Here is a 22,474-nt window from a genome sequence, read left to right on the forward strand (position 1 = left end):
AAACACCCTGGTGACATTGTGGCAATTACCAAAAAAAAAGAAAAAACAAATACCAGTGTGTCAAAAGAAAGAACAGGCATAGAGCAGCCAAAGCAGCACTTAGCCCTAAAGACCAGTGCTATCTCCCACTACAGCAGACACTGAAGTAATGATACAATGGTGTCAAAAATCTATAAAACCATACTGGAACTGACTAGATGATAAGGCTATTAGGAAGAAAAGAATACCCAACAAAGTGTGGTTAGGATCTGCTGAAACAAGGGCTCCCAAGGTCCAGGCTTGTGCTGAAAGCTATTTCATTCTGGTAAAGAAGAAATTGAAAGGTCAAGGACAGCACATATACTCTGCTGCAGATGGCACATAACAGCCACTAGAGGCCTCCCTGGCTTGCACTCTTCCCGACTACGGCTGCCCTGAACAGAGAGGTATATGCAATGTAGTTGTAGCTGTGTGAGAATCCAGGAATGGATATTAAAGGAAGATGGTGGGTGAGGTAATATCTTATAATGAACCAACTTATCTGTGTGAGAGAGAGAAGCTTTTTAGCCACAACTGAAGAAGAGCTCCGTGTGGCTTGAGAGCTTGTCCTAGAAGTTGATCCAATAAATTAACCCACCTTGTCTCTGAGTAAGGCCAGGGAAGCTCTGCCAGTCTCGCACTAAGGGGTTAAGACTCAAGTGTGAGAATTCTGTACAGACAGGCTCTTTAGAGAAAACTCGTAACTTTAACGTATGCTTACTAACAGCATATAAAAGGGCTTCAAGCCAAGGAATGCCACGATCACCAGTATGAGTTTCTTCAAATACCTGTATTGGTCGACTTTTTGTTTAAAGGCAGAGTATATTGATTTCAGCGGGGATACCTGTTTAAAAAACTGGCATGTGAGCCGCGAGCTATTCCTGCGCAATTCCAAGCGGAGCTAAACGAGTCAAAGAAATGGCACGGGGTGCGCGGCGGAAGGCTGCACAGTGCACACATCATAGGAAAAGGCTCCGTACATCACTTGTTCGTCTGTCTCTGTCTCCTCTAGCTCGCACATCGTTGGGGCAGGGGCCGTGCTGAGATCCGTCGCATGGCACTGAACAGCTCTGATAACACCTCAGCGGGGCTTGAGGTGCCCGCCCGAGCCTCGAGGGGGAGGGACCCAGCCCCGCCGCGGGCGCCTCTACGCCTCCCCGCTAGTCCCCGGAACACGCTACAGGAGCGGCGCGCCACACTCCCAGCTCTCCTCCTCCCCCGCCCCCGCAGGCGGACGGTTCGGAGCATGCGCTTTGGAGACGATACTGTCCCGAGGCCCTGTTCCATCAAAGAGGCGGGACTCACTTTTTCCCACATTGCACCGCGCTAGCAGCGCGCGCGGCTCCGACCTGACGAGTGTCCTGTTGTTTTTGTCGGTGCCATGGCGGCCGCGCTGCTGGGCCGGGCCCTGGCCGCTCTTCCCAGCGCCCGGCACATTCTCAGGTGAAGACACCGCCCGGGGCTAGCGTCAAAACTTCGGCGTGAGCCAGTTTCCTGGGGCTCCTGGTCCTCCCAGCGCATCTGTCTGTATCCCGCCCCAGCCACCCTCCCCGTCCCCTCACTCCGCCTTCCCCCTGCCGGCAGCGCCCCTGGGTGCCCCCAGCGCAACGTCCCATCCCCTCCTGCGGCAGCCTTCGGGCACCCTCCGCGCATCGTCCCCTCCCCGGCCGCAGCACCCTTCGGGCACCCTCTGCGCATCATTCCCTTCCTCTGTTCTCTCCTGTGGCCCTCTTTGCTTGTAGGAGGGAGCGTGTGTCCTGGCGGGGTGGGGGGTGATAGAAGCTTTCAGCATGTTGGAAGTGGCAGACCCAAGCCTGGTTACAGTGGAGGCGGAGTTGTTTCTGGAGCAGCTCCTGTGCATTTGGGCCGGGAATATGATGGGCTGTAAATGTTGGTTGTGGGCTTATTCTGGAGTCTGGTAATACTGCTTACATTTGGATTCTAAACTAACGGTCACGTTATTTATTTTGAAGTGTAATTTACAACTGAGTTTACATATTGATGTATTTTTAATGTCTGATAACTCCGTGTGTTAAAGATGCAGTACTACATACTCAGTGGAGAAGTGGTTTTCAAAACAGATCAGTTCAGATAATCCTCCAAAGCGACCCTTAACAGCCTACTTTCGTTTTCTAAAAGATCAGCAGCCCATTTTTAGAAAACAAAATCCAGGTAAGGAACTCTAAAGAAATTTAGCATTAGAATAAATGTTGTTTTTGTTTCAGAAACTGCTTAGAAATATAAACAAAATCATTTTATTTTAGTATGAATTTGTTAAGATGTGTTAGCAGCTCTGTTTATAGAACCCAGTTTTATTTCAGATGTGTGTGCACTTTTTCCTTTGGTTAAAAAACTAGATGAGTATTTGAGTCAAACTAAATATTATATGAGTAAGTAAACTTTAAAAGAACATAGTAAAGTGATAAAATCCAGTAAAATTAAATATCAGGATTGAATGTTAGATACACATACTGCCCATACTTTATATTAGCTCTAAAAAACTTTGAATTTTAATTCATTCAGAGTAGAATAAATATTTGTTTTATGGACAAGGTACTTAATATGAGAACTTCAAAAAGAACCCCATTACATATTTGCGTTGTAATGATTAGCATTCTTCCACTGCATGTGAATATTTCTTTTCATGCATATGAAAAAGATAATTTTGATTATGTACTAATACCCAGTACAAGCTTTTATCCTGATGCTTTATCTGGTAATTTGCTGGGCTTTGAAAATGGTGAGTCTGTCCATAACCTAAATTGGGAAAGGGCAAATATTTTTAAGAGTGAGTGTCTTTCCCTTGAATATTTTTAGTTGTTTGAAAGTATGTGTATGTTAAAGCTTTCTTTCCTATTCATAGCCAACAAGAGCTGCAAAATTTAATATTGTTCTGATATGGAAAAATTCATTTGGGAATGAGGAAACTTGGTCTGATTGAGGATTACTGTATGTAGAAATGATTATTTTAAAGTATTGAAACTAAATTATGATTTATGATCATCTTGGACAAGTTTTGAGGTAACTCACTTTAAACAATAAACAGTTGAGAATTCTTAAGTCATTTGGCTGTAGAGGGGTTATAATCGGAAAGTTCTCCTATTAAAATATGCTTGAAGATCTTGTCCAGTTACCTACCCAGATCCCAGTGCATGAGCTCTTCCTGTGACTTAGGCTTTGTCTACACTACCAAGTTTTGTCACCCAAAACTGCCTTGGACACCACCCTGAAACTAACCGGCAGTAAAGGCAGATCACAAAGCACCAGTGTTATGCATTCCTGGCATGAAATATTAAGATGTGCTAACACATTCAATGCTAACTTAAGCTATGCATGATAGGAAGATGTAGACATATAGAGAGGACAATAATCTAGCCTAAAGGTGACATATGGATAACTATAGCAAACTATTCATCTGGGAAAAAAACACTGTTGCACTTGTCTCATTGGGCCAATATAGAAGTGTGTTTCAGACCACAAGTGCTGCCAGAGCATCCATGAGCCATCCAGAATCTATAAAAATCCCTAAATTGTAAATCTATGCTATAAACAGCACCATGTGACCCTCCCCTTTCAGAACTGCAGGGAACAAAGAACAAATTGGAATGCTCCTGCTCTGCCTTGCACTAGGAACACAGCAGCCCCTGCTTTGACATTCCTCAGCACAGAGCTCACAGATTTACTCATGATGCCACTCCCCGCAGCTGAGGAGGCTGTGGGAGAACATGGAGGGAATCCTCCCAAGATGCGCAGCAATCAGCTCCGCCGTCTCACAACACTGCACTGTAGGATACATATCCACAGTACATTGCTCATACTGTCGATGATGGCGCCCACAATGTGGACGTTATCTGTCGACAGAAGAAGCAAGTGTGAACACCCTTTCGCGATTTTTGTTTTGTCGACCTTTGGATGTCAACATAAGTTTTGTCGACAAAACTTGGTAGTGTAGACAAAACCTTAGTCTACAAATTAGTATATTCCATCCTAGGGCACAAAAAGTTGTTTGTAGACCTGATAAAGTATTAGTCTTCCTCATCTTGATAAAGTTACCCTTCTTTTCTCCTAAAATCTAATAGTCCATGGCAAAATGTGGCATTGTTGAGTGGAGTGTGAAAGGAGAGGCTGACCCATGTATTCTAGGTCTGTCTTGTCTTCCTATACTTTTGAGCCTGAATTACTTACTGAATGCTTAGGTTCAGTCAGGTCAATAATGGAAAAGCAGAACTGGCATTTTTGGAAAGTGTGTTGAGGGGGAGGAATTGAGCCTGTGCCCTTTCCCTCACTAGGATGTGTAAAGAAACCCCTGAAGGATTTTTATCAACAAAAATCTTAACTGCTTCTATTTTACAAGTTCAAGTCTTGTTTGACCTGAAAAAACTTTCTGATTGAAGAATTTGTGAAATGATGATATTACAGAAGTAAGGAGTGAAAGCTAATTGAGAAGGGAAGGGCATTTAAGGCAGAGTCTCTAAACCATTGTTTAGGGGAAATTGGGGATTGTTAATGCTTATTTAATTTCAATGATTAACATTTTAGATGAAGTACCTGCCATTTGAAGATTCAACACCACTTCTCATTCAGTTAAGGTGTAAAACTGAACCTGTACTGGTCTATTCCAGCAGGTCCTCTGGCAAAACGAGGGAAGTTGAGACTTGACTTTTCTGGTATTTCTAAGTAAAAAACACAAACAAGCAGAGACTTTAAAAAAACAAACAAACTCTTTCAGGTTGTATATGCAGTGTAAAGAAGAAAAAAGAAACATAAGCCCAACTGCTAAAAAAATTCTGTGTAGGTCACACACAAAAATGCCTGTTTCTGAAATAGTGACATTTAATCTTTCTGTTAGAAATAAAAGAAAAGCTATTTTATTCACCTGGTATTCACAGTTTCTCGTAGTGGCATATTAGGACAGGTTTTATAGAAAAAGAATATGTCTGTGGCAGAAAAATACCAGTAGCAAATTCTTTCCTGGGGAAATTGAAAAACATTTTAAACATTAAAACAGGTTCAATTTTCTTACTCTCTTCCTTGTAAACTAAGAAGTTAAAAATTTCTTCTGTTTCACAGATGTGAGCATTTTGGAGATAGCAAAAAAAATTGCATATGCTTGGAAAGAGCTACCAGTGTCAGAGAAACAAGTAAGCTTGATTTTTTTTTCTTTTGTTTTATGCTCTTTCAGTTGCATATTGAGTTTTATTTTTATGTTGGCTGGGTTTGGTGTGTCTTATCAAAGGAAATGTTGTTGAAAAGGTTGTAGCATGGCAACTTATAGTATCTGGAGTTCTCAGGTTTTTGGGACCACCCCATCACTCAAGTTTTAGACCTGGGTATGGGACAAATGGTATTGCAGAAATTGATCTCTCCTACTAACAATGAACAAGGATAAAGTATGTACTGATTCTTTTAGAACTGTTGCCTTAAACATTTGATCATGAAGTGGTGTTGACTGATTTGCAGTCCTTAGCAAATGATTCAATTTCTTTCATAATGAGAATTTCCAGAGGTCAGTACTTTGGACAGTTGCTCATCCTCCCTGAGAGAAGTGTCATGGGATTCTACAAGATTCTGTTTTACTCCCCATTGATCATCACAATAACTACATATATTAATTGGTTAGGAAGGAAATACATGCCATTGTGTTTTTTAGTGTGTTAAGCAAAAGCTCTGGTTTTTTTTCCTCATCTGATCCTCTTGGAACAAATTACTTGGTATCTCCATGAGAGCTGGCTGAGATTCAATCCAGAGGAGACTGAAATAGTACTTGTAGGTTGTTAAGCAATTGGAAGGATTGGCAAAGGCTATAGTAACACCCCTGAGGGTGCATGGTGATGTTTGTAGCATAGATTTACAATTTAGGGATTTTTATAGATCCTAGATGGCTCGTGGATGCTCAGGTAGCAATTGTGCTCTGAAACACTCTTCTATATTGGCCTGATGAGACAAGTGGAACGGTGTTTTTTTCCCAGATGAATAATTTGCTACAGTTATTCATATCTGTTACCTTTAGGCTAGACTATTGTCCTCTCTATATGTCTACATCTTCCTACCATCCATAACTTAAGTTAGTATTGAATGTGTTATGCATTCCTGGTATGAAATATTAAGATGTGCTAACACCAGTGCTCTGTGATCGTCATTAACTGCCAGTTAGTCTCAGGGTGAAGTCCAAGGTGTTGGTTTAAGATATAAAATTCTAAATGGTTTGGAATCTGATTAACTTGAAATTTGTCTGTCACCGTTTGATATCTAGAGGTGTGGGAGTGGGCTTCTGGTGGGCATTTTCTAAGAAAGGGACTTCAAATCTGGAACTCTTTGTGCTTCCACAAGAAGCCTGGCTTTAACTTTTGGGGCCTGCTGTTAATGCACTTTTTTTTCCTTTTGGGTGTTCGTGAAAGAAGCAAGCTGAAGTATTTAAGATGTTTAGATTTGTGATGGTTGTATTGGGGGGGGGAAATTATTACAAATATTTTGATATTTTATTTTAATTGTATAGTATAAATCTATGTGCTTTGTAATAGATAAGTGAAATAAACTGCATAAATCTTGTTTCTCAGATATAGCACCTAAACTTGATGTATTATAGAAAATAGCTATTCAGAGGGGTCCCACATGATTATACTAACCTATATACTTCCTGTTTCTCTTGGTCTCCTGTCTTTGTGCTGTTACGGTAAATGAGACTCACATTTTGTGAGAGATCACATAATACAGTCTTTCCTCCTGATGAGATTATGATCCTGGAGTTTAGGCTCTAATCTGTTGAAAGTAATTTCTCTAAAGGTACTATCTGTGTGAGATTTTTCACTTCTGGGTCTTAACTTCTTAGTGCAAGACTGGGAAACTTGTGCGTTACATCTCCTTTTGATCCTTCAGGGCAGCAATAGAGAGGTAGCGTATGAGCTAGGGTCCCCGGTGCAATTGCTACCCACTGCAGAATATAAATGCTGCCCTTGGAACATTCCAAGCCAGTTCCTTCTTGACTACAGTTATCAAAGGAACTCCCTGTTGGAGGCAGCACCTGACTGTCCATTGCTCCAGTTCTAGCCTGGTTTCCAGTGACATATCAGGATTTATCTTCATATTTCCTCTCTGCTTTCCTGTCAAATCTGCTCTGTTAGCTATATTTTTGAGGCCTTTGCTTTGGATACTTTGGTGACTCAGCACTTTGGCACTTGCTTTGGAGCTTGAGTGCAATTAGTTTCTGGTACTCTGCACTACTTCGGCACTCCAGCACTAGTCATCTTGGCCCTAGCATCCTTGCTGTGTTGCTAAGATGGGTTCTCAGGACAAATTTTTTGGTGGCCTCAGAGTGCCATATTTTTTTCCCTAAAATACTTGATTAGCTTTAGGGAAAACAAATAAATATGCACATATACATGTCCAAATCATTGTAATTTATTGATTGCTAGCTATTAAGTCTATTGTGAAAAGTGATAGTAACAAACATACAAGTATCATTTTTCACAGCAGACTTACTCAGCCCTGGCAAGCCTTGGGATAAATTAAGCCTTGGTTTGGGGGGGGGGGGGTGTCAGGGCAATGGGGTGTGTGGGTAGGTGGCTGGGGCAGGCAGCGGGAGGCTGGAATCTGAAGCCCTGTGACCAGATCCCAAAGCCCCATGGACGGGGGATGGAGCCTGAAGCTGTGCAGCCGGAGCCTTGGGGCCTCCTGCCGCGCAGCTGGAGCCCTGGGGTGGAGCCCGAAGCCCCGCAACTAGAGCCTGCTGCCCTGCCTTCCCAGAGCTGAAGCCCAAAATCTGAGCCACACTACCCCAGGGAAGGTGAGGAACTCACTGGCTGCCTGCTCCTCCAGCGTTACTCCTCAGGTGTCTCCAGAGGGCGGCAGTGGCCAACCCCTGCTGGCAGCCCCGCAACCAACACCAAGGCAGTGCATCCAAGAGAAACAGGGAGGGATGACTACTTTGCAAGAGGAGGGAATTGGATGGTATTTGGGGGAAATCAGGAGAGTAACTCCTCAGCTGTTCTTGGGCTGGCATGCAGCCAGCTTGATAAGTGACAGAGCTAGTGTACTCTGAGTTGTTACAGCTTCTCTGAAGGCCGGACAGGAGCATTCAGGAGCATTAGGAGGCCCATCACTGGTGTAGTTGCTGCACTAGCACTTAACTAATGGAATCTGACATAGTGGTAGTTAATACATTGGTTAGGTTTTGAATCCAAATGATGGTGTAAATGGTATGTACTGTTGATACGGTTGCTGTGAATGCATAATATGAAACATGCAGGGAAGAGGGTCTAAAGAGTAGTTGTATCGAATTACTGTTGTGTCAATCGTGAGGTTACTTCATCCTGAAGACCAACTCTCATGGATTATGTCCCTTCCCCCCCCCCCCCCTGGGAAAGGAGGGGCAGGACAAAGATATGGGGCTGTTACACATGGGAGGTGGGGAGCTCATGTTACAATAACTCTTCTTTGCCAGAGATTATATGCATCTCTGCTGCATTGATTATTTCTAGGGACTCTGTGAAGCCTGATGATTCTGTTTACTGTATGGCAGGCCAATATCCGTATCCTGCTATAGCCTGCATCCTTTGGAAGGCTGTTTGATCTTTAGAGTGTTTTAAAGCAGTGGTTCTCAACCAGGGGTACTCATAGCCTTCGGGGTACGCAGAGGTCTTCCAGTGGGTGTATCAGTTCATCTAGATATTTGCCTACTTGTACAACAGATTACATAAAAAGCATTAGCGAAGTCAGTACAAACTAAAATTTCATGCTGACAATGACTTGTTTATACCGCTCTGTACACTGAAATGTAAGTACAATATTTATATTCCAGTTGATTTATTTTATAATTGTATGGTAAAAATGAGAAAGTAAGCAATTTTTCAATAATAGCGTGCTGTGACACTTGTATTTTTATGTCTGATTTTGTAAGCAAGTAGTTTTTAAGTGAGGTGAAATTTGGGGATATGCAAAACAAATTGGACTCCTGACAGGGGTACAGTTGTCTGGAAAGGTTGAGAGTCACTGTTTTAAAGGTAGAATGTTTAGCTGAAATTGACAGTTATGTTTGCTTTCTTTGGTTGCTTTCATGATTTTTGTGCTTATAGACATATGAAGCAGCTGCAAAGGTAGACAGGCAAGCATACAAAGAAGAACTGGCCAAATACAAAGCACAGTTAAGTCCAGCCCAGATAGTAGCTTTGAAAGAAGAAAGGAGACAAAAACGTGCAAAAAGAAAAGCAATGAGGAAAAAGAGGGTAAGTACTCAAAATGTGATTTCATTTTCCCTTTTAAGGTAACTTAAATGTATTAATCTGGTTGTTTCAAGTGGTTATTAAACATGGATCATGATTACAATGCAAGGCTAGAAATAATGTTTTAAAGGAATGCTGTCACGTTAAAAATCATGCTTAAATCATTACTGTTTCCTATAATACCTGGATTTATTGATTACTTTATTTAATTTGCATCTCACTATGCTATACTTTTTTCCATTTCACTTAACTGAGACCATGAAAATAGACCAGCCAGTTTCACCTTGTGGTGCATGAGAATCAGCACAGTCCTGCAATATTTGGTTGAGTATGCTGCAAAGCCAATTATTAACCCTCTTTTGCCACTGCCTGAAACAGTCCCCTCTGCCAAGGTGAAGATGGCAGATAATTTCAGCAAAAAGAACAAGTAACAGTGACTAGGTAGCAAGTGCTCCACTCCAGTTATTTCCCATATGGTCAGTGTCCTGGAAGAGGCCTGTCAGGAGGGAACAACAACACCAGAGGTCTTCAAGTGCAGGAGGTGTCCTGGAAATAGCTTTCCATGAGGATTCAGTCCACCAGCCCCTGGATTTCTCAGCTCCAGGATGTCATCCAGTTGACTAAGCCTCCCCAAAACCATTGTAGCCACCAACACCTATACTAGATGGAGTAATAAGGTTGGCACTTCACATGTCCTTTGTATCAGAGTAAGAACTCCAGAATTAAGAAATGTAAATATTCTCCTTCCACTCCTTCTGTGATGGGTTCACCCTGGGGTGCCACCTGGAACTTGAGTACCACTGAGCCCCCTAACCCACCAGCCTGGGCTCCCTCTCTCATTGTACTGCTGTGACAAGCTGCAAGGCCCTCCAGCTTACACTTTCACCAGCATTCATACAGGTAAGGGACTCACCAGCTGCAGTTACACGCAGGCTTTCTAACCATCAGCTTCCCAGCCTGGGACCCCAGAGCAGTACCAATCTGCTCTGGTCAAATCTGGCCAGTATATGGGTTTAATATGCGGTCCACCTCTCCCTCAATGTGAAGAGAACTATGCACACTTGTGGTAGCCAAGCAGAGATATTCCCCAAGCACTCCAGTCAAAGCTCATTTAGATTAAAATAAAAAGTTTATTAACTACAAATGGTTATTAGATTTATTAGGTTATTAGATTTTAAGTGATTATAAGGGATAGCAACAGATAAATCAGATTACCTAGCAAATAAATAAAAAACGGACACTAAGCTTAATATACTAGATAGGTTGGATATGAATTAGCAGATTATCACCCTAAGAGATGATACAAGCAGGCTGCAGATCCTTAAGGGGCAAGATGCACTTGCTTTACAGCTTGGAATCTCCAGGTGTTTCATACATAGGCTAGAAATTCCTTTAGTCCAGCACTTCCCCCAGTTCAGTCTTTGTTCCTCGGGTATTTCCGGGAGTCTTCTTGTGTGGGGAGTGAACAACCACAGATGATGTTACTCCCTGCCTTATATAGCTTTAGCATATGGTGGGATCCCTTTGTTTCAAAACTTGGTTCCCAGACCAGTTTGTGGAAAAATACTGACATCCCAAGATGGAATCCAGAATCATGTGATCCGGTTACATGTCCTTGTAGAGTCATAGCAGCCATTATTTATAGCAGTGGTCCCCAACCTTTTTGTGGCCGATAGCACATTCATGTTTTCAGAAGAGTGTGGCAGGCGCCAACAATTTTTCAACGCTTATTTTGTATTTGTACATTAAATAATACAAAAAAATCATATTTAATATTACATAATATATGAATCCAGAGAGAAGCCACGAGGACAGAGAACACTGGTGCCCGCAGCCCCGGAGTTCTCTGTCCCTGGCAGGCACGGGGCTGTGGCTTCTCTCTGGCTTAAGCCGCAGCCCTGCACCTGCCAGGGACCGAGAACACTGGAGCCCACAGCCTGGAGCCCTGGAGTTCTCCGTCCCCAGCAGGCACGGGGCCACGGCTTCTCTCCCCTGCTGGGCACTAGGCGGGCCCCGCGCCTGCTGGGAACAGAGAACACCACGCTCACAGCCTGAGTTCTATGTCCCTGTCAGGTGCGGGGCTGCGGCTTCTCTCTCCTGCTGGGCACTAGGCGGGCGCACATAAATGCCCTGGTGGGCGCCATGATGCCCACGGGCACCATGTTGGGGACCACTGACTTATGGGCTGTTAGGGCTGTTCTCAGAAAGGCTCACCAGGTGGGAGATAAGCTTCTTCGAGGGCCTGTTGTTTTCTCTAATGGCTTATTGCTCTGAATAGGCCCTTCCCAATCAGCTATCTAGACTGAAAGCTTCTTGTCTAGTGGGCATCACCCAGGTGGAGCTACATTTGAAATACAGATACATATTCAATATTCATAACTTCAGATACAAAAAGATACATGCATACAAATAGGATAATCATATTCAGCAAATCATAACTTTTCCAATGACACCTCACATGACTTATCTTGCATAAAATATATTATAATTATATCATATAATAATATTACTCTGAAGAATATGGGGTGCAGTGTCACACATTCATCTCCCCTGAAGAAGAGTAACTTTTGGATTTAAAATTATAGGTAATGGAAGAAACAACTTAGGAAAAGCTCTTTAAAGCAGACTGTTTTGATCTAATGCTTTGCAATGTAGCTACCTCTCAATATGAGTCCAGAGCCTGTCCAATGAGTGCAGGAAAATCCTGATCAGGGGTAAAGTGAAACTACAAAACAGCTTCTCCATTGTCCTAAAGGAGCTGTGTATCTTCCTCTAATCAATGCTTGAAAATATCATAAAATCACAATTGGCACAATCCAACAAATGGACGTTCCCACGCAAGGCCAGAAATTTTATGCTCTGTTTAGTATCAAAGGCAAATAGTTAACCTGCCTAAGATAAATTTGGCAGGAACCTTACTAATAAATTAACCACTAATTTTTGTTCAAGGAGTCCACTGATAGCGAAATAAAAATGACCCTTAGGAGAAACTGAGATGTTTAGTGCAGTTCTCCACATTTCGGTTCATGTAGCTAGTCATGATCCCTTCCTCCAATGGGTTCAAATCTAGCCTATTGTCTCAATCTGGGTTAAAGTATGAGTTTGGTTCACAAGTGAAGAGTAGTTTGGTGTTTACTGTAAACCTTAATGGTCTCTTGTCCACAGTGTAATGCAATTTTGCATAAGAAATTGATCTTTTTGTAAAATGCTTCTTTTTTTAGTAAGTGTAAAATGGTCAATAAAAAGCTAATGGTATAATCAGCTTTGCTAAAATGAATTGAAACAAATTATAAATATATATAATCAGTGGGTTGACTCATTCACAGAAAAATAACTTCTGCCTTCTCACAATCTTTTAGGAATTAACAGTGCTTGGAAAGCCTAAAAGACCTCGTACTGGCTTTAACATTTTTATGTCTGAACACTTCCAAGAAGCTAAGGGAATTTCAGTTCAGGTAAACAAGACAAAATTGGTTAACTTTAGATTTCTTCATTGGTAAAATGACTATCTTCCAAAATTTGTTGCATTCAGAAAATTTGCTTCTCTTATGGGTAACAATTCAAACAGTTCAGTATTTCTGGATCTTCCTTTGCTAGGCAAAAGTGGGAATTTTTAGGGCATGGTTGAATGCTTGCTGCTAATTGCTTGCTATTCAAACTGAGCCACTCGATGGATACATGGACTTAATAAATCAGAAAGTCTTGCAGTACTGTACACTCTGAAGACTTACTTCCTCTGATTCAATACCTGGAGAATTCCATTTTTCCCTGCTTCTTTCTTAGATCTAAACACAGGGTTGCATCACTTTAATGAAGACCTTGTCTGCACAAGAAATGTGCACCAATTTAACTTCAGGTGTGAATTTAAACTGATTGGAGTAAGTCAGTAAAAACCCTTGTGTGGACATGACGACTTTGGTTTAAGTGTAGTTTATTTTTGGATTAGCTTCAGCCTGTTCCAAATTGACTTAAACTATAAATAAGCCATACAAAAGGTTGCCCCAGTTTAACCAAATCAGCACTTGTCTATACAGTAGGGTAATACATTCTACTGGGTGTGATTTCTAAAGCATGCTAATGTGTTGATTGATCTATGTAGATCCTGCTAGTGTGCCATAAAAGGTTCCCTAGTACACTTTAACGTACATGTTTCAAACAGCCTACGTGAAAGCACACCAGCAGGGTCTACAAATGCAAAGCATAATTTAAATAGATTCAAATCATGATAAAGTTCATTTGACTGGATTGAAAACTATATTTAATCCATGCTTAGTATCAAGGCCACTAATTTCCCAGCTGAGTGGAAGGAACTCTTTGATATCCTGCAGTTACGTTTGATTATATGGAGAGGGTCAACGAGTGATGCAAGGCATTTCTCTCTGAGGTGATCCATTCATATAATCAACCAGCTTATTTCCCTAGAACTAAGATGATCAGGAATAGCAAGTGTTAACTGTATGTCTCATGAAGGTATAGGTCAGTGGCGCTCAACCTTTCCAGACTACTGTATCCCTTTCAGGAGTCTGATTTGTCTTGCGAACCCCCAAGTTTCACCTCACTTAAAAACTAACTAGATGGACAACAACAGAAATATATAGATGATCCCCTTGGCAGACTACCCATAAGTCTGCCCATTTACGCTTGAACTTCTTAGTTAATTGGTTTTTGTTTCACTTTTGCATTGGAGCAGCCTTTTAGTGATGGGAAAGTATCCACCTCCCAAAAAGTCAGACTATCACTTATGAGTGGTTTATTCATTCCACCTTGTTTAGTCTCCTCTTCTTGCTCTCTGCTTACCTTCCTTGTACCCTCAATTCTCCATCTGTTTTCTAACATCTGCCTACCTTCCAATTCAGCAAACACCTTAATCTTCTATCCTTACTTTCCCCCATAACCAATTTTATTCCTAGCTAGCTTCCTCATATTTAGCCCTTCTCTTCTGTCTTTCTTCCCATGTTTGCTCCCCCTGGCTCTAGTCACCTTTCTGTGACGTTCAGGGTGCCCATGAGCAAGTCAACTCACCTCTATTTCTCCATCTATAAAAAGGTCAAGATTACCAGTCCCAGTTTACCTATTTCATGAAGACTTTGACAGTATTTATAAAGTTCAAATACTATTTACAAGCAGAGTGAAATAATCAAGATGTCTAATTTGTAAAGTACATGCAGATAGTACTTCAGAGATTTTGGTCGTTTTCGTGTTGATGCTTGTTCATGAAACACAGTGTGTGCTGGTATTCTGTACTGGTACATACTGTCCCATCTCAAGCAGTGCACAACTTTCCATTTTAAGAGCACGAAGAACGGTGTTTTTTACTGGAATCAAAGGTATTTAGCTGTCAACTAATTTTGGTTTAGGAGGACTTTAGTCCCTTTTAGCTTATACCTTGAGAATCTCATGATCCAAATTTTTTACATGAGTTTGAGAGAGAGTTTGTATTTTCTAGGCAAAGATGAAGAATTTATTTGAAGAATGGCAAGATCTATCCAGTTCTCAAAAGCAGGTATGTGTCTAGCTTTTGGTGAGGCTCCAGTCCAGCTAAGTGTTCTCCAACTACAGAATGACAGTTTAGTCATTCTGACTCCAGGACACTCTTGTAAACTCTAGTTACACCAACCTTTTATTATAATTAAAGTGAATTTTTTATTAAAGGATTTTATTTTAATTTATTTTATAAATTTTTGAAACCAATTAGACTTCAAGCTGAAATGTCTCATATTGATTCTTAATACAACAGTGACCACTTTTAAAAAAATACTGATAACATTTTATTAAGCAGTGGAATGGGTGGGTGGTGTTGGGGAGGAATATTGATTCCTGAGTATGAAAGGAAAAAAGTTAAATTTTTTCAAATTAACTTCTTGCTTTCATAAATGAAATTAGATCTTTTTAAAAACTTCAAACTAGTAATGGATTTGGTTCTCATGGGGAATGAGTTATTTTGCTATGTTTAATAGAAATTTTAATAACACAGTTACATGCATGAGAAAAATCTTACTTCATGTGATTTTTTTGCTGTCTTTAACAGTGCACTGAGGTATGATGCTCCAGATGAGTGTATGAGTATATTTGAAGCATTGCACATTAAAATAGTATAAAAACTAGGGCTGTTGATTAATTGCAGTTAACTCACGCGATTAAGTAAAAAAAATATTAATTGCAATTAAAACAAATGAATTGTGATTAATCGCAGTGTTAATTGCACTGTTAAACAATGGAATACCAGTTGACATTTATTAAATATTTTGTTTGTTTTTTCTACATTTTCATATATATTGTATTCTGTGTTGTAATTGAAATCAGAGTGTATAATTTTTTATTACAAATATTTGCACTGTAAAACTGATAAAAAAATAGTATTTTTCAGTTCACCTCAGACAAATAGTGTAGTGCAATTTCTGTTGTGGAAGTGCTACTTACAAATTTAGATTTTTGTTGTTTTACATATCTGCACTCAATAATAAAACAGTATAAAACTTTAGAGCCTACAAGTCCACTCAGTCCTACTTCTTGTTCAACCAATCGCTAAGACAAACAAGTTTGTTTACATTTACAAGAGATAGTGCTGTCCTCTTTTTACTTACAATGTCACCAGAAAGTGAGAACAGGCCATTCGCATGGCACTTTTGTAGCCGGCATTGCAAGGTATTTACGTGCCAGATATTCCAAATATTCGTATGCCCCTATATGCTTCGGCCACCATTCCAGAGGACATGCTTCCATGCTGATGATGCTCGTTTAAAAAAAATGTGTTAATTAAATTTATGACTGAACTCCTTGGGGAGAATAGTATGTCCCCTGCTGTGTTTTACCCACATTCTGCCATATACTTCATGTTATAGCAGTCTCAGATGATGACCCAGCATATGTTGTTCATTTTAAGAACACTTTCACTGCAGATTTCAGAAAATGCAAAGAAGGTACCAATGTGAGATTTCGAAAGATAGCCATGGCACTCGATCCCAGGTTAAAAATCCGAAGTGCCTTCCAAAATCTGTGAGGGACGGGGTGTGGAGCATGCTCTCCAAAGTCTTAAAAGAGCAACACTCCGATGCGGAAACTACAGAACCTGAACCACCAAAAAAGAAAATCAATCTTCTGCTGGTGGCATCTGACTCAAATAATGAAAATGAACATGTCGGTCCGTACTGCTTTGGATTGTTATTGAGCAGAACCCATCTTCAGCCTGGACGCATGTCCCCTGGAATGGTGGTTGAAGCATGAAGGGACATGTGACTCTTTAGTGCATCTGGCACATAAATACCTTGCAATGCCAGCTACAAAAGTTCTATGTGAACGGCCTGTTCTCACTTTCAGGTGATATGGTAAACAAGCAGGCAGCATTATCTCCTGCAAATGTAAACAAACTTGTTTGAGCAATTGGCTGAACAAAAAGTAGGACTGAGTGGACTTGTAGGTGCTAAAGTTTTACATTGTTTCATTTTTGAATGCAGGGTTTTTTACATAAGTCTACATTTGTAACTTTAACTTTCATGATAAAGAGATAACACAACAGTACTTGTATTAGGTGATTTGAAAAATACTATTTTCTTTTGTTTTTTTACAGTGCAAATACTTGTAATCAAAAGCAAATATAAAGCGAGCACTGTACTCTTTGTATTCTGTGTTGTAATTGAAATCAATATATTTGAAAATGTAGAAAACATCCAAAATATTTAAATAAATAGTATTCTGTTATTGTTTAATAGTGTGAGTAATCATGATTAATTTTTGTAATCACTTGATAGCCCTAATAAAAACCCAATTGGCCTTTCTTAATCTTGACTTACTTTTAAATCTGGCATTCCTTGTCCTGAATTTCCTCTGTCCAAATAATGTTTGTTTGAATGTGTAATTGCAGCACGCAACTATTTTATATTTCATATTCTTTCTAGAGAGAGAATCAAATTTGAAATTGGTTGTGCAGAAATATGTTTGGTTTCTCTTTCCAGCTTTAATCCTTATGTACCACAGCTTCATCAAACTTGTACTCCAATGCAAAACCTTAGTGACCTCAGAAATGGTAAGGCAGAATCATTTCCCAAATGCATGGAATGTGACAGTCAGATGTACTGATCTGTTGGCATAATTGATATAAAAGAATATGATCTTACTGTTAAGGTTTTGTGTTAAAGTGCAAATTTGAAGTTGAGGTCATTTATTGCTTTTTGGTATTTGTTGGAAACAAAAGCCTTATGGAGTGTTGGAGTATATTATCATATCAATTGTGCATTTCTCTCCATTCAACTAGTCTTTCTATTTAACTTTTTATTTCCATTCTTCTAAAGTTTTGGATGGATGGAATTTGTCCTGCTGTAACCTTAACTGCCCCTAAACATAGTATTTCTTAGCTAATATTTACTTAGCAATGGGGAAAAGGGAGAATTAAAGATTTTTATCTGAGGGTCTAATGTGTCTGTGCAAATAGGTAACACACTTCTAATGTAGCTCATAAGAAGACTTCATGCAAACAGAGTATATTATATTGTAAGCTCAAGATGGGGACTTGTCTGTCTGAGTGTAAAGCACCACGCTACACAAATAGTTTTTCTAACATTTAAAATTGAAAAGGCAGTTTCCTCATTGAAGTATTGTCTGAAATCTCAACATTGATTCACTGCTCATGAGTTTAGTAGAGCATACAGCTAATGCTTTATTTGGTTTAGCTGAAATTGCTTAAAACATTCCAGAAGAGTAAATTTGTAAATTTTAAATATGCAATTGCCTGAATATTCTACCTCAACATATAAGGCACTAGGATGGAGGGAAAATTGAATTTGTAGGGGGCCTGAAGGTCTCAAGAAGCAGAAGAAATGACAGCTCTTAGGAAAGTGAAGGTAGAGGTTACTGAGGAATTTGAAGTAGACTTTCTTATGTCATTTAAAGAGATAAATAACTTACAAATGAAAGCACTAATAAGTTGCTGCATAGTAAGTGAATTTGCTTCTAAGAAACAGATGCTTCAAATTCTTGTGAAGCATTGGGAAGGGGAAAATGCCATGGGATTTGGCAGAATTTCCATTTACAGCAACAGCTGGAATTTTACCTAAGGAAATATTGAAACATTTTAAATTATTTCTCAGACATATCTACAGCTTGCTGAAGATGACAAGGTTCGGTATGAAAATGAAATGAAGTCATGGGAGGAGCAAATGGTTGATGTTGGACGTGAAGATCTGATACGTTACAAAATCAGAAGACTCAAAAAATCAAGAGTTGCAACAGAGAAGAAAACCGTAAAAAAGGTTGTTTCAAAAAAGAGGGTTAAAACTATAAAGAAGATTCAAAGAACTAAAGATTCTTCATCACCAGAAGTTATAGGAAAATTAAAGACAAAACGTTCTGAAGAATAAAGCTGGTAAATGTTTTATATTTAATTACTTGATTGCCATGACTTTATTCTGCTTGTAAGTGTTAATGCACTTAGCACTAGCACTGAATTTTTGAAAAAATAAGATGGTTTATATAAGATATTTAAGAAAAAATTGGGTAAGAGAGATTTGAATATCTCTCTCAGAATTATCCAGAGAAATGATCTCTGCAGGTGTAACATAGTCTGTATAAACCTAATCAACATTAATCAAGCTGTGAATACTTTTGATACTGACTGATTGTGATGGGAAGAGCATTCTTGGGCCCACAATAATGCAGACAAGTATTAGTTTTTGTAATTTATACGATATTTTAATGAAAGCAACCATAATCTGTGATATCTTCTAGATGTTGTAACTAATTGGGAGGTGAAACCTGAATTTACAACAGAGGTATGTTCTGTTTCCTCCCTAGTGTTAATAGCGCATGCATTAGCTGGAAATAAGTGTCTGGGTGTGTATTTTTTGCTAATTTCAGTTCCTCTCACAACAAATGTAAACTTCAAAATTATGTACACATTTAGTTGTTACTTGCATCCATATTCATCTGTGTGCCACTTTGTATGTATCACACATCTATGCATACATTTAAGTTGAATAGAATAAAAAAATCACTGAGTTTTGTACAAAATATTTTCCCTTGAGTTTTATGCCATTACTTCAAAAATCTGCAAAACACCATTTTATCATTGTCAGTTTTGGGGTAGTTTTCCAAGAGAAGCAATATACACTTTAAAAAAAAAGTTATCAGCTGTTACAAAACAATGGTTTCTGATTTAGAAATAAAACTGGGCTATGTCAAGATCTGATTGGTGTCTCTTGGAGCCTTCTCCTCCCCTTGCTGAAGTCGGTGGCAAAACTCCTGGCCTCTAGAGAAGTTACCTTTTAGAAATAATCTCCCATTTCCCAAAAGTTATTCCAAACTTGCATGTTAAATAACTTACAGTAATTGCAACTAACTGAAAGCAATTCCAAATAACTTTGTATTTGTGGAATTTTCTCCTTGAATGAGGGAAAAAAAGCAAGGAGTCATAGGAAGTTCTGAAGCCTGTAACATATTGACAGTTACAGTAACGGACTGACGGCTGAAGCCCGAGGGCTTCAGTTCTGGGTGGTGAGTCTCAGGTTATGGGCTTTCTGCCTTGGGCTTTAGTATTTTGTGCCCCCCCACCACCACCCTGGGCTACAGGGCTTGGGTGGCTTCAGGCTTCGGTCCCCTCTCCTGGGGTCATGTAGTAATTTTTGTTATCAAAAGGGGGTCATGGTGCAATGAAGTTTGAGAATCCCTGCCTCTGACTAATTTTCCATAACAATAGCATGAAGAAACTGATAAAACATTATATACAGTGAAAACTATTTGATCATTTCTAATGAAATCCTTGAATATATAAATGGCAATATTGAATCAGAGTATGGAGGTTGTAGTACCTTTGTATTTGGCACTGGGTACTAGAATACTATGTCCAGTTCTGGTATCTACAATTCAAAAAGGATGTTGAAAAATCGGAGACAGTTCAGAGAAGAGACATGAGAATGATTAAAGGATTGAGTGATATAAGAATGCCTTACAGTGACAGACTTGAGCTCAATCTATTTAATATAATCTATCTTACCAAAATGAACATGAAGAGGTGACTTTATTAGTCTGTAAGTATCTACGTGGGGAGCAGAAGCTTGGTAATAGAGGGCTCTTCAGTCCAGTACATTGCATATAATGTTTGTTCCTACTGTTTCTAGCTGCTCAGTTATATTAAGACTGCTAAACTATTATATTGTGTTGATACTACACTTTGATGTATGCAATTGCTGTAGTTAGGACAGGAATGATAGTGGAGGGGGAGAAGGTAGTGGATAATGACCACATTATCTAGCAGTATAGGCCAGTATAGTTTTTCTCACTATAGGAATGAGAAAAACCCCTGCTGAAGTGACCAAGGTATTGTAGTCAGTGTTGGCTTCTGACGTGTCATCATTACGCTTTAGCATTAACACCCTGCAGCAGAGTCTGGCGTATTTTACTCCACTCTTGTCAGCCTTTCTACTCACATTGCTTTGCAACCACAAATGCTATATGTGTACATCTTTAAAAATGAAAGCTGAACTCTCCCAAGAAGGGAGAAGCTATGGTCCAGCCTGGGCTGAGCCTGCCCCACTAGTGGGGTTGCCCTGACTGCCATTGTCAAAATTAAGGCCACTTCTGAATGAGAGCATCCATAAAAGTTTAAGGTGCTGTAACATGTGCATTCACTTCACATCTTTATAGTGATACCATGTAGATAAACACTAAGGCTGTGGCTACACTTAGCACTTCAAAGTGCTGCCGCGGCAGCGCTTTGAAGCGCTAAGTGTAGTCAAAGCGCCAGCGCTGGGAGAGAGCTCTCCCAGTGCTGTCCGTACTCCACCTCCCTGTGGGGAATAACGGACTGCGCTGGGAGCCGCGCTCCCAGCGCTGGGGCTTTGACCACACTGGCGCTTTGCAGCGCTGCAATTTGCAGCGCTGGAGAGGGTGTGTTTTCACACCCTGCTGCAGCGCTGCAAATTTGTAAGTGTAGCCAAGCCCTTAAGGGAAACTAAGGAGGGAAAAGCTTCTGTTAATTCATTTAGCTTTAACTGGTTTTCCATGATACCCACACAAATGGGGTGGGGAGGGGGGCTACAGCTATTTAGATGCAATTACCTTTGATGGCAAAGAAGCAGTGTTAGCCACAGAATCAGTATCAGAATTGTCAAACTATGAATAATGATTAATTTAACGTCAGCATTATAGTTTGTCCTCCATGTTAAGAAAATGTGGTTTAACTGTAAGGTAAATAAAGGTATTAGCTATACCACTGTAAAAACATAGTGGAGACATAAGGCACTTTAGTTTCTCCAAAAGACACAGAAGATGAGATCTGAACCATGCCTACAATCCAACTAATGCTGAGGAATAACTGGGTATTTCATTTTAAAAATATCCTTGATTTTTGCAGTACAGCATGGTAAATGTGTCAATGAAGAACATTACTGAAATGTATTGTAATATGTAGTATATGTAAAAGGTTATGAAATGAAAATATGCAATTAAAAATATAAACTCAGTAGAAAAATAAACATCTATGTATACAACCCATAAAGTGTACACTGAAGTGTACACAAGATGGAGAAGTCTTCCATTAGAAAAGAGATTGGTGGTATGGTACTGGAAGTTCAAAATGCTTTTGAATGTTATAGGAATGTACAACTGTTTTAGGTATATGGATTCTTTGGGCGAGGTTAGAGCAGAAGTATGAATTTAGTGGTGGCCTAAAGATTCAGAAACAAAAAGGCAAATTAAAAACAACCTATTTTTTTTAATTTCAAGATGTCCATAACTCATGATTTTTTTAATTCTTGTGGTTGTCAATCTAGCGTGATGGTGTGAGCCTATAGCACGTAAAGTAAGTAAAAATTTGCCTCGGAGAAGGATTTCATACGAGATAACGCCCAGCCTATGCTTACCCTCCTGCCCGTGGGCCCCTCGCCTTCCCCTGCCTCCAGCTGTTTAACTCCCAGTGCGCGATCACTTTCCCCCTCGACAGATTCTGCGCATCGCGCCCCTCCGTTTAGCCCCCGGCCCAGAGCAGCAGCGAAGACGCTGTCATGAGGGCTGAGTCCCGGCTCCCGCAGATGGTACCGCGCATGCTCAGTAACAGCCGCCGGACAGTGCGTCAGGCGGCTGAGCGTGGCCCCAGTGTGAGATCAGACCGGCCCTGCGCTTCACACCGGTCTGAGCGCGGTGCTGCGGCCCGCAACGCCTCGCTGAGTGTTGGCTGGGACGACGCACAGGGCCGGGACCCGTGGACAGCAGCCGGTCCCGCTTCCTACTGGGGAAGTCCCAGGGAGGGC

General features: G+C 40.3%; 1 protein-coding gene and 1 long non-coding RNA gene across 2 annotated transcripts in view; one reads left to right on the forward strand and one right to left on the reverse strand.

Annotated features, from left to right (window-relative positions):
• The window catches only part of LOC120369452, a 35,597-nt gene extending 13,316 nt beyond the window's left edge, over positions 1–22,281 (reverse strand). The window contains exons 1-2 of the long non-coding RNA XR_005583168.1: positions 22,088–22,281; positions 4,567–4,691 (exon numbers count right to left, since the gene is read on the reverse strand). This is a non-coding gene — a long non-coding RNA (uncharacterized LOC120369452). The remainder of the gene's footprint in view (positions 1–4,566; positions 4,692–22,087) is intronic.
• TFAM (transcription factor A, mitochondrial) lies at positions 1,060–19,240 on the forward strand. Its single transcript, XM_039482758.1, has 7 exons — positions 1,060–1,461; positions 2,057–2,190; positions 5,089–5,159; positions 9,090–9,239; positions 12,596–12,691; positions 14,683–14,739; positions 18,320–19,240. Exons 1-7 carry the CDS (start codon positions 1,400–1,402, stop codon positions 18,587–18,589), a joined length of 840 nt encoding a protein of 279 aa, XP_039338692.1. The 5' UTR covers positions 1,060–1,399; the 3' UTR covers positions 18,590–19,240.
• Positions 22,282–22,474: the final 193 nt, after the last annotated feature.

The sequence above is a fragment of the Mauremys reevesii genome, linkage group 7, assembly GCF_016161935.1.
Source record: "Mauremys reevesii isolate NIE-2019 linkage group 7, ASM1616193v1, whole genome shotgun sequence".
Taxonomy (NCBI): domain Eukaryota; kingdom Metazoa; phylum Chordata; order Testudines; family Geoemydidae; genus Mauremys; species Mauremys reevesii.

What these genes read in the sequence shown, in the direction of transcription:
- TFAM (XM_039482758.1), top strand. Translation starts at nt 1,400, where the DNA reads ATGGCGGCCGCGCTGCTGGGCCGGGCCCTGGCCGCTCTTCCCAGCGCC. An exon ending in TACCAGTGTCAGAGAAACAA is followed by an intron (nt 5,160 to 9,089) that starts GTAAGCTTGATT and finishes TTGTGCTTATAG; the next exon opens with ACATATGAAGCAGCTGCAAA. An exon ending in CTAAGGGAATTTCAGTTCAG is followed by an intron (nt 12,692 to 14,682) that starts GTAAACAAGACA and finishes TGTATTTTCTAG; the next exon opens with GCAAAGATGAAGAATTTATT.